Raw genomic sequence first — 11,525 nt, 5'->3', positions numbered from 1 at the left:
ATCTCGCTCTTAGTATGTTTTTTCATAATAAATAAATTACGCGCAATCGATGTAAAAACGTGGTATGTAAATGACCAAGAACAGTACAGTGTATTTTATGTTGCTATAATCGAATATAATTATCAGCTATTTTAATTATCAGTCTACTTGCGCGATACACCGTCTGCGCATGCGTCAGAGGATGTTTGAAGCTCTTCGCGATGGCTGCCGACAGTGCTCAACTGTTAGGTCTGGTGGAAGAATTTGTATCGGGACAAGTTGACGGTTCAGCTGCAAATGTCGCGACAGGTATGTAATACGTCTCAGAGGCACGAATACTGTTGTTATGAACGAGCAGTAATTCCACATGTGCGCGCGATTCTGCGTGTGCAGTCCGTAACTTGCTACTAAACGAACATTGTTTATCCCACACATATTCCGGCTAATCCCGCCCCCTGCGCTGTGATTGGCTGGAAATTCAATCTCAAGCATTCTTGCTGTGCAATTGGTGAGCTGCTGCGTTGTGTAAACAATTGGCCAATCACAGCAGAGGAGGTGGGATTGTAAGAATACGGGTGAGAAAAAAAGCGATGCATGTAGCGTGACTAGAATGCTGCTAGCTGTCTCACCACATCCTGTGTGCACTGTGGATTAGAAGCTGCTTTCTCTGAGCAAAGCGCATAAAGATTAGTGCTTCACGGCGAAATGGATCCAAAATCAACAATTGTCATAAAGCTAACGCTGGCACGTGCAAGCCGGCTGTTTGTTCACGTGAGCTAGCTGATATTATCAGGCTTTTAAGTGATCATGCACTGGACGAATCCTAAGCGACTTGTTTCTTGAGGGGAAAAGAGGGATGGTTTCCAAGAGTAAACATGACGTTCTAATATACTTTACTTTAGAGAACAAAAGTTGTCCAGGACAAGATCCCAAATTCATCCAGATGCCTGTGTCCTACACTCTATACAGTGAACTGTATATTCATATTGAAGCAGTTTATTTGCCTAAACTTTATATTCATCTCTTTTAAAGGTGTCAAGGCTGGACAGTTCTCCATACTTCAACTGGTTGAAGCACTTGGGTAATGTATTCTATATAAAATCACACAGAAACAGTTTCAGCAGCACCAGTGCATAGAGTGGCACTGTGGGTCCAAGCCAAGTTTACATGGTACTGTTTTCTGCCAGTGTTTTGCCACTGCAGTCAAAAAGCACACACTGTTAAAGAAAAAGGTTCTGTAGATCTTATTAACATTTGTATATAAAAAAGTCTACACACCCCTGTAACAACTGAGGTACAAACAAAATAAAGAACACAAGTGTGCAAAACTGTTAACCAGTGCTTTATTAAAATGTCCTTTGCTTATAATACAGCACTCAGTCATTTTGGGTAACCCACATCATGAACTTTCTGATTTGGGAAAAAAAAATCTGTAAAATTGTGAGGTGATGATCTGTGCTCAGCTCTCTTAAAGTCATTCCCTAGATTTCTGATAGGATTTAGATCTTGGGACCAACTGGGATGTGGCAAAAAGTTTAATCTTCTTCTGAAGCTGTTTCTTTGTCGACTTTTGTCGACTTATGTTAACAAACGATCTTAATGTGACCGCCAACATTCTGAGCTGGCTTCTGCACGTAGCATTTTAATTAGTATATATTCTTATACAGGGTTGTATTCATAGACAAGCAATGCTATGGCATGCAAAACAAAAATTTCCATTCGAAACAAACAAAAATGGCCGACCAAAGAAAAGGTTTGAGGTCAGACACCTTGTGCATATGTCCAGGAAGCCACATAATTGTTTTTACACGACAGTGGGGGGGGGAACTAACGCAGACTACATCTTGAGCTCTACAAAGTACAATACTTTGCACAAATTTCTACCACAAGCATTCATTCAAGTTCCTGTACCAGGAACTGTCGCAATATAATTCATCACACAACACCCACTCCTGTACTTATAACATATGTTAAACATATATTTATTTATTTTTAAATAAAAGAGGCTTTCAGGTTTTGTGCCAAAATAGTTCGGGATCCATGATTTCCTCTTATCTTGACTAGAGCCCCAGTCTAAGCCCTAGAGCACAGTGCTACCGTCACCATGCTTCACTCTGTGTTTGGTGTTCTTTGGGTGAAAAGCCGTCTTGTTTTTGACAGCTATATTTGGACATTTCCACTTAGGGGTGTACTCACATTTGTTGCCAACGGTTTAGACATTAATGGCTGTGTGTTGAGTTATTTTGAGGGGACAGCAAATTTACACTATTATACAGGCTGTACACTCACTACTGTACATTGTAGCAGAGTGTCATTTCTTCAGTGTTGTCACATGAAAAGATATAATAAAATATTTACAAAAATGTGAGGGGTGTACTCACTTTTGTGTGTATTTCTTTGTAAGAAAGGCTCTGTCCACCCTTCCATATAACCCAGATGTGTGAAGAATGCAAGCGATTGTTGAGTGAGCAGTACTTGCCAGATGTTTCTACAGCTTTTTTTAAATCAGTTTTCTACTTGCGCTCTTGTCAGTTTTGGAGGGACGTCCTGTTCACGGTGATGACCTGTGCTGTCCATGTTGATGACAATTCCCACTGTGTTCAATAAGACTCCCTAATGCTTTGGATATTCTTTTATACCCCTGTCCTGATTGATTTCTTTCATTAAGTGAGATGCCATGCAAGCTTTATTATAAGTTCATTTGAGTACCATGTCTTCAGCCATTGCGTGAAACCAAGTAGAATATCCCACAGAAACAGCTGATCTTTATTTGTGGCTCTTCAGAATCACTTCATTGGTGTGTGATGATAATTACTTTTGAAAATGAATTTAATTCATTCTTTCATTCTGAAGGGTGTTGTTTTCCTTCCTCCTAGTAGCTGCACTACACTACACTACACCCTGTGCACTGTACCCTGAAGTATATGAAAACACTACTCGTGTTTGGGTTGCATCTTGACCTGTGTAGACGTTTTATATCCATAGTGTATTGGGTTATAGTACAACAGAGTAGAGTAACAAAACATGACTACAGGAAGTGCTAGCGGAATAAAATGAGCTCAGAGTGCAGCAAACAATAAATCAACCCAGTGAGGACTGACTGATCTGTACACAAACCCTGGTGCAGCTTCAGACTAAACTCCACAGCAGCATTCTGCAAAACTGAACAGATTTAAATGACCATGCACCAAATCTGGCGTAATGTCCTAATGTTTCCTTGACCGGCTGTTTTATTACTGCTCAGGTTGAGTTTAACAAGCTCTCAGACTCAGACACGTGGCCGAGGGGTGCAGCTCCTCTCGCAAGTCCTGCAGGAATGCTACAGCAGCCTTTCAGAGAGCGAAGGTAAGCCTCTGTCTCATACACAGACACACACACACACACATTCTTGTAGGTCCTGCTCCAGCATTGCAGACCGAATCCTGAGCACAAATCCATTCCCAGTGTGTTCTGTGTGTTTTAATGTACCTTCAGGTATATAGTGTCCATGCCTCGACAGGTCAGGACTGTTTTGGCAGCAAAAAGAGGGACCAACACAATATTAGGCAGATGGTCATAATATTATGGCTGATCGATGTATATTTATATCTAATTTGCAGTTTATATGAATGAGTTTTATTCCCATCCTCAAAAATCAATCCTTTAGATGTGTTATGTGAGATTACTGTCTATTGATGAAGAAACTTTCTTCCTCTTTGCAGTGAAGGACCTGGTGTTGTTTTACGAGAACAGGTTAAAGGATCACTACGCCATCACTCCGCATGTCCTCTGCGGACTCACCGCTCTAGTAAGCCCAAGCACACGCACTCCCCCTTCCCACCCTGGCTCCAGAGGGAATCTATATATATTAAATAATTCATTTGATTTTGATTGTTCAGTAATGATTCATCTAAACTAATCAATATTGATACACAAACTGGATCATTTTGACTAATGAGTTTAATGAGGAAATGCAGGTTAGTGTCTTTAGCTCAAACACTGTCCGATTTTGAAGTGTAATGATCGAGTGGCTGGACGGCCAGAGGGCTATGTTAAGGTCCTTGAGTGGCTGCTCCTTATTGTGCTTGGATTGTAATTGGCCTTGTTATGTAAATGATCTCAATCTTCCAGGCGAAGTGCACAGTGCTGCCTTCTGGTGCAGCAGTTTCTATTCTGAAAGCCCTTTTCCAGGATGTGCATGTGCAGGTGAATTAAACTCACAGACAACACAGACATGCATCAGATGTTCTTCAGGGCTTTTCACACTCCACTTATACCCCAGGGGTTTTACGTCATCCTAAACCCTGATGTTAACCTCCAGCTAGATGAACGGTTCAATCTTGTAGTTTAGAAGCACCACATTTTACCCGAGGTTATGACATCCTGCTACTTTTATGGTGTTAGTCCCACATTGCAGTGCTAAACAGGACTGTTACAGCTAAACTTTTAGCACCAGACACACCTGATCAGGAACAGTGCATGCCTCATAACACATGCTTTATGCAGTCACGGAAACAGTAATTCGAGGGGAACAGCATTCAAAGGGAGAAAATTGGAGACAGATTTATTTTTCCCAGTTATGATCAGAAAGGTATTGTGCCTTTGTGCATCTCAGGAGGCTTAAAACAGCCAAGGAGAACTGTAGAAGAGGCAGCAGGAGAAGCAGCCTTTATTTGTCATGTATACATTACAGCACAGTGAAGTTGCGGTCAGAGTGCAGGGTCAGCCATGATGCAGTGGCCCTGGAGCAAAGAAGGTTAAGGGCCTTGCTCAAGGGCCCAACACTGGCAGCTTGGCAGTGCTGGAGCTTGAACCCCTGACCTTCTGATCAACAACTCAACTCAAGCCTTAACCACCTGAGCTACCACTGCCCCATATACATTTCCTCACTGATGTGAAAGCCTGACACATGCAACCTGTATTTATCAAATCAGGGTTCTTGAAGGCTCAAATAAGAGAGGAAAGTACAGTGTGAAATGTCAGATTATAAATAGCCAGGATTAATTGTTCACCCTAAAGTATAAAGTATACTAGTATAATGAGTGTGAAACCTGAAGCAGGGGTCAGTTTACCCAGGGTTTAGAACGACTCATTATTTCAAGTGTGAAAAGCCCTTCTGAGTAAAAGAACTTTACACATTCTTATAAATCACCAAATGCACATGGAGTGAAGAGCAACAACAGCTTTGTTTACTAACTTTTTCTATGGTGTGTGGGGTTTTGTGTGGACAGTCCCTGATGTTGACCGAACGCGCATGTGTCTACAACATACTCATCAGTCTCATGGACTCGAGAGAGGAAGGTAAGGAGGCTCACCACAGTGATGTATTCAACACAATTCTGTTATTACAGTGTGATGTGATGTATGGGACTATATCAATTTTTTTCAGTTATCTTGTCTTTCTACTTTCTAGGAGTTGTCTTTTCTAAAGGTGTAAAAGTTAAGGATTGGTGTACAGGGCTGCAGTTACATTAAGATCTAAAATTCATTACCTGCTGTATTATCCACAAGCACTTGATAGTACTGGAGCTTGGGATCGAATTAATCTCTTTTGTGATATTAAACTATGTGAAATGAATCTGTTGGAATATTCTGTTCTATATTTGTTTAGAGTTTTGTTTTATGCAGCACTAAAGTGAGAATCCTGACTATAAAGATGAGGGATTTTGAGTGAGCTTTGGTAAATGAAATGAAAAGTTTTATCTGGTTTTTATTCACGAATACTGCTTTGGTTCATGACTACTGTTGACATTTTTGTCGATGTCTTTTTCCCTCATTCTGCAGAGCTGAAAGATTTGGGTCCAGACTTTGTGTTTGGATTTGTGCAGGCTGTCGATGGAGAACGTGATCCTCGCAACCTGCTGCTGGCCTTCCAGATAGCCAGAAACATCATCTACAGAGGTTATGACCTCAGTGAGTACTGCACCGGACATGCACACACACAATCACACTCTTAATCATGCATAGTCTAATAGTCTCAGATGTTTAGTCTGGAAGCTTGGACAGATAAAGCCGAAGGAATGCCCTGTTAAGGCCCTTTTTCTCTCTCTCTCTCTCTGTCTGCCTGTCTCTCTCTCTCTCTCTCTGTCTCTCTCTCTCTCTGTCTCTGTCTGTCTGTCTCTCTGTCTCTCTCTGTCTCTGTCTGTCTCTCTCTCTCTCTCTCTGTCTCTGTCTGTCTGTCTCTCTGTCTCTGTCTCTCTCTGTCTCTGTCTGTCTGTCTCTCTCTCTGTCTCTGTCTGTCTCTCTCTCTCTCTCGCTCTCTGTCTCTCTGTCTCTGTCTGTCTCTCTCTCTGTCTCTGTCTGTCTCTCTCTCTCTGTCTCTGTCTCTCTCTCTCTCGCTGTCTCTCTCTCTGTCTCGCTGTCTCTCTCTCTATCTCTCTCGGTCTCTCTCTCTCTCTCTCTCTCTCTCTCTCTCTGTGTCTCTCTGTCTCTGTCTCTCTATCTCTCTCTCTCTCGCTGTCTCTCTCTGTCTCGCTGTCTCTCTCGCTCTCTCTCTCTGTCTGTGTCTCTCTCTCTCTCTCTCTCTCTCTCTCTCTCGCTGTCTCTCTCTCTCTCTCTCTCTCTCTCTCTCTCTCTCTCGCTGTCTCTCTCTCTCTCTCTCTCTCTCTCGCTGTCTCTCTCTCTGTCTCGCTGTCTCTCTCTCTCTCTCTGTCTGTGTCTCTCTCTCTCTCTCTCTCTCTCTCTCTCTCTCGGTAGCACCAGTAGCTAAGCAGATGTCTCTGACTGATTCTTTATTCTTTTTTTCCCTTTAGATCAGTTTACAGAGGAACTGTTTGAAGTCACATCCTGCTACTTCCCGATAGACTTCACGCCTGTACGTAGAATTCCAGCTTCACTTTCAAGCCCAGTAACAGATAATGATGTAGGATTTTTTATGGTCTGTTAATCTGCAGTCACTAATGAAAGACTGTCAAGTGTAATGTGATCTTATTGAATGAATAAATTTGTGTTAATATTTTATACAGAGATATAAAGTGATGTCACCTCCAGTTATTATTCTCCTTGAAAATTGCTTGTAAAAAAGAACCCAAAATATGTCACTAATTGTATGCACATTAATATTCTTCTGCTCTCACTGTTCTGATCAGCCGCCCAACGACCCTCACGGCATCACACAGCAGGACCTCATCCTGGCTCTACGGGCCGTTCTAACAGGCACGGCACGATTCGCAGAGGTTTGTCACCAATCTCTTCAGTCTGCTGCACTGAACTTATGTTAAATTTGAAATTCATTCACTAGCACACCTGAAAGATCTAACAGCTCTCCAGATTAGATACACATCAAGTCAAGCTGTCTGTCTGTCTGTCTGTATTACACAGCCACACAACTAGGATGAAATACATGTAGTTGAAATTAAGGCAGCACAGATGATTGCCAAATCTTTGGCCTGTATTAAACAGTCATACTTCGCATGGTGCCGGTGTGACTAAGAGGAAGTTCTGTTCCTGCTTCTGTTTTACATTGTTTGGATATCATACAAGTGGCACCTCAGTTCCCTATTCAAATTTGTTATAAGTGTACCGTTGTTGGTTTGTGTAATCGATTTGCATTCTTCACACCGACAGTTCCTGCTGCCATTACTTATCGAGAAGCTTGACTCAGACGTCCAGAACGCCAAGGTGGACTCCCTGCAGACGCTGGTAAATCAGCCAGACACACATCCAGCATATGCAGAAGAACTGGAGAGATTGGTTTTTTGTTTGTTTGTTTGTTTTTGTTTTTTCATGCAAAACAGGAAGGTAAATAATAACTAGTTCCTTTTTGCTCTAGGCTGCTTGTGCACCTGTTTACGGACACAAAGAGCTGGCCGAGTTCCTCCCAGGCCTCTGGTCCTCCATACGCAGAGAGGTGATGCTGTATTGCAGATTGTTTCTATTAAATTTCTTTTGCTCATACATTTGCTTTGTATTTTATTAATATTAATATTACAAATGAGCGAGGACTAAAACATGATGGCGCATTCTGTTGCTTATAGGAAAATAAACAATGACCAGATGGTCTGACGCCAGCAATACCAGTCCTTCCCTGGTTCTCTGAGGAGCTGATTGTTTGTTTAGCATTTTTTGAAGGAGGGTTAGGGGTCAAACAAATGAATCTTTCGCCATTCCCTGAACTGTTTTAATCCAAAAAAAATAACAAGATTTCTTAGCAAGCTGATTTTTGAGAACTAACCCACTATCATAACATTTTACTATGCAGCCTGCTGGTGCCTGAGGTATTGCGTGTAAAAACTAAGCTTGTGGAGTCATGTTCGGTTTGCAGGTATTCCAGACGGCGAGTGAGCGAGTCGAGTCAGCGGGTCTCTCGGCTCTTAGTGCTATCACATCCTGCCTGTCTCGCACCGTCCTTACGTCAGACTCGGGAGACGCTCTGCAGACGTTCCTGGAGCTCGTCCTCCAAGGTACTGGTGTATGGCAAAAGATGATCATTTTGTATCTCAATCTCCATTTTAATGAGGTACAACTTGGCTGTAAACGTGCAGTAACAAAATGACGAATTGTTTTTTTTATCTAAAAACATTTTTTAAACATTTTATTTATTTTTAAGTTTTCCCTAACCTCTAACCCACTGATTCACTATAATCAAACTTAAAATTATTGTGCACTTTAAACATTTCAATTGCTGTACTGAGTACAGTTTATTGTGAGACTAAAATGTTCTGTTTAGTAAGAAGTGTCAATCTTCATCACTCAAATCTCTCTCTCCCCGTCTGTTTCTTTCAGACTGTCAGCACCATCTGTGTGAGCCGGATCTGAAGCTGGTGTGGCCGAGCGCTAAGCTGCTGCAGGCTGCATGTGGTGCCTCCTACAGGGCGAGCCTCATAGTGACGGCAGTGGTGCTGCCTGTACTGTTTGAACAGTACAACTCCAGAACTCAGGTCAGTTTCATAACCCACAGGGGGAAAGGTGGCTGCCTCAGATCTTCAGGGTCAGGGGTTCGATTCTCACCTCCGTTCTGTGTGTGTGGAGTGTGGATGTTCTCCCTGTGCTTCCAGGTTTCCTCTCCAGTCTAAAGACATGCGTTGCAGGCTGATTGGTATCTTGAAATTGTCCCTAGTGTGTGTGTGAGTGTGTGAATGGGTCATGTGATGGGTTGGCACCCCATCCAGGGTGTCCCCTGCCTTGTGCTCAGAGTCTTCTTGGATAAGCACCAGGCTTCTGGTGACCCTGTATAGGATAAGCAGTAAAGAGGATGGATGAAAGATTAAATACATGAACTAATGCAGCTGTAGAGGTATTTTTGTTTTGGTATTTGTGTCTGATGGTGACACTTCTTTTGTATTTTCTTAATACCAGGTTCTAAAATGTTTCAAAACTGACTACAGGTCACCATGGGGCACTTGTCTATCTGACTTTAAATATTACTCAAGTAAGCATTAAAAAATATCATTGGCATTGTGTAATGTATTATATCTGATTACTCTGTGTGTGTAGTGTGCTCATCGGCGCACCTTGTTGGAGGTGTTGCAAGGCTTCATCCAGTCCACTGTGAGCAGCCAGCCTGCAGAACGAGGTGTGTGTGTGTTAATTAAACATGTATCTTCCTGTATCTCACTCCTGAGGCATTTCAGCATGAACTAGTTGTCTTTGCGTAAATGCACATAAATTGAAACAAATAAAGGATTCTTATCTTAAATATGATTTAGTTCCTCATGTCTGCCGTGTCACTGCTCAGTGCTGTTCTTTATATATTTGTATAGTGGTCATTTAAACTATATATACTTGAATAGTGAGGGATAAAAGACTTGGTGTAATGCCATTACAGGAAAATAATCAACGCCTGGATGGCGGTTGCAGTCTAGGTGACTGATTTATGATAGTAAATTTAAAATAAAGCCAACTGTATCATTTATTTTTATATATTTTAAAGAACATGTCTTACCCACATGCACAAATCAGGCTTTATCCTTTGCATTGTTTTAGCTATTAACTCTCCCTTATCAGCCTCTCTTTCTTTTTATCAGTATTTAGCTTTAAGTGAGAGAAGGTTACCTCTGAGTTGCAAACAGCTGACACTGGAGACTCCTTCCATAAATGCCAGAATGTTATGCTACCCACTAGTAACCATAGCTCTGTTATTAAAAAGAAACACCTTCTGAACTGTTCGATTTGATCATTGAATATCGCTGAGGTTTGAAATAATTTGTCGTTTTTTTCTCCTTTCTCTTCAAACCCTGCTCAGAGGAGAATGTGCTGCTCCCTTTCCAGAAGTCTCTCAGCAGCATGGTGTTTTCTGCTCTGGCTGAGTCCAACGCAAATCTTCAAGTCACAGCTACAAAAGTTCTTGCCGCACTGGCCCAGCAGCCTGGTGGGTGGATACACACATCTGAAAAAGTGTTTTGATATAGTGTCCTGTAGTTTATTGGAAAAAAGATCCTTGTGGAGCATGAAGACATGATCTGTGTCCCATATGACGTACTATTCACTATGCACTATATAGTCTAGTGTATGAATTTTAGAAGGGTAACATCAGTTGATCACGGTATCTCCCAGTATGTGACAGATGCTGCTAGATTTATCAGAATGCAAAGAAATTTTTTAAATGTTGAAAGATTAATCTCACCTGTAATTTAAAAGACGTTTGTAAGACGTCTCGTCCACCAGAGTGCCGTCAGCCGCCTTGAAATATATTTCCCATCCATCATCAGCAGGCGATAGCCCCGCCCCTTTTCTGCTACTTAAACAAAGCTGCGAGTGTCGATTGCATGAAGTGAATTTTTTTTTTTTTTTGTATACAATTTGGGACACACACATAGAGAGCTAAAGTGGAATAGCTTTAAGGGTTTTTTTAAAAATGTAAATAATGAGATTAAAAACGAAACACCTGTACGATATAAAGCAGGATCTGGATAATCAAATCAAACCTCTTTTTCTCTCTCATTAAGGCCTTTTAGAGGAGACGGATGTGGAAATAGCAGTGGATCACCTGACTAGGCTTGTTGTAGAAGAGGATGATGCGCAAGTCAGGTAACTAAAGCATCAGCGTGCAAAACATGTGATATTTACTGAAGCTTGCTCGAACCGATCGACAGATTTGTTCCATCGTGTCTCAGTTTGGCAGTAATGGACTGCGCTGGATCGCTGGCTCGTCTCCATCCTGCTGTCTTCACTTCCCGAATGGTTCCGAGACTGAAGGATGAAATATTCACAGGTAGCAGCAAAGCTCTGACAAATGTAACCTGATCAAATAACTTGCCTTTTTTTCTCTTGATTACTAAATGCGTCTTTAAACAAAACCCATGTCTGAAGGAGACGCCTCCAGTCCCGCTCCGGGTCGGAGCAAAGCGGCATCACGGGAGCGCTGTGTCCATGCTCTGGCCTTCATCTCGTCTCAGCTCAGCTTGGTGCAGGAGAGCGCACCTGTACTACTGCAGGCATTAGCTGCTGCACACAAAGGTACATCCTACTGCTACTCTTTCTATATATTTATTCTCTGATCCAGCCGGGGTTTCTGCATTCACACACAGGAAATGGATAAAAGTTAAGTAGCATATATAATGTTGCTGATCCACTTTTTTAGGATAGTATTGTCTGTAAATAGCAGGATCGCTAGGCAGCTAGCTGAG

General features: G+C 41.9%; 1 protein-coding gene across 1 annotated transcript in view; it reads left to right on the top strand.

The window, feature by feature from the left end:
* The first annotated feature begins 163 nt into the window (after positions 1-163).
* mms19 (MMS19 homolog, cytosolic iron-sulfur assembly component) overlaps positions 164-11,525 on the top strand; it is a 20,002-nt gene continuing 8,640 nt past the window's right edge. The window contains exons 1-18 of the mRNA XM_058405981.1: positions 164-288; positions 1,012-1,060; positions 3,224-3,324; positions 3,681-3,766; positions 4,090-4,164; positions 5,190-5,259; positions 5,743-5,871; positions 6,711-6,772; positions 7,047-7,133; positions 7,525-7,599; positions 7,730-7,807; positions 8,222-8,360; positions 8,683-8,837; positions 9,394-9,472; positions 10,142-10,267; positions 10,845-10,926; positions 11,013-11,110; positions 11,209-11,355. Of these exons, the coding sequence (XP_058261964.1) occupies positions 201-288; positions 1,012-1,060; positions 3,224-3,324; positions 3,681-3,766; positions 4,090-4,164; positions 5,190-5,259; positions 5,743-5,871; positions 6,711-6,772; positions 7,047-7,133; positions 7,525-7,599; positions 7,730-7,807; positions 8,222-8,360; positions 8,683-8,837; positions 9,394-9,472; positions 10,142-10,267; positions 10,845-10,926; positions 11,013-11,110; positions 11,209-11,355 (1,726 nt within the window). The 5' untranslated portion in view covers positions 164-200. The remainder of the gene's footprint in view (positions 289-1,011; positions 1,061-3,223; positions 3,325-3,680; positions 3,767-4,089; positions 4,165-5,189; positions 5,260-5,742; positions 5,872-6,710; positions 6,773-7,046; positions 7,134-7,524; positions 7,600-7,729; positions 7,808-8,221; positions 8,361-8,682; positions 8,838-9,393; positions 9,473-10,141; positions 10,268-10,844; positions 10,927-11,012; positions 11,111-11,208; positions 11,356-11,525) is intronic.

The sequence above is a fragment of the Hemibagrus wyckioides genome, linkage group LG13, assembly GCF_019097595.1.
Source record: "Hemibagrus wyckioides isolate EC202008001 linkage group LG13, SWU_Hwy_1.0, whole genome shotgun sequence".
NCBI lineage: Eukaryota > Metazoa > Chordata > Actinopteri > Siluriformes > Bagridae > Hemibagrus > Hemibagrus wyckioides.
The sequence above is the reverse complement of the archived record's forward strand: the minus strand, read 5'-3'. Positions and strand labels throughout refer to the sequence as shown.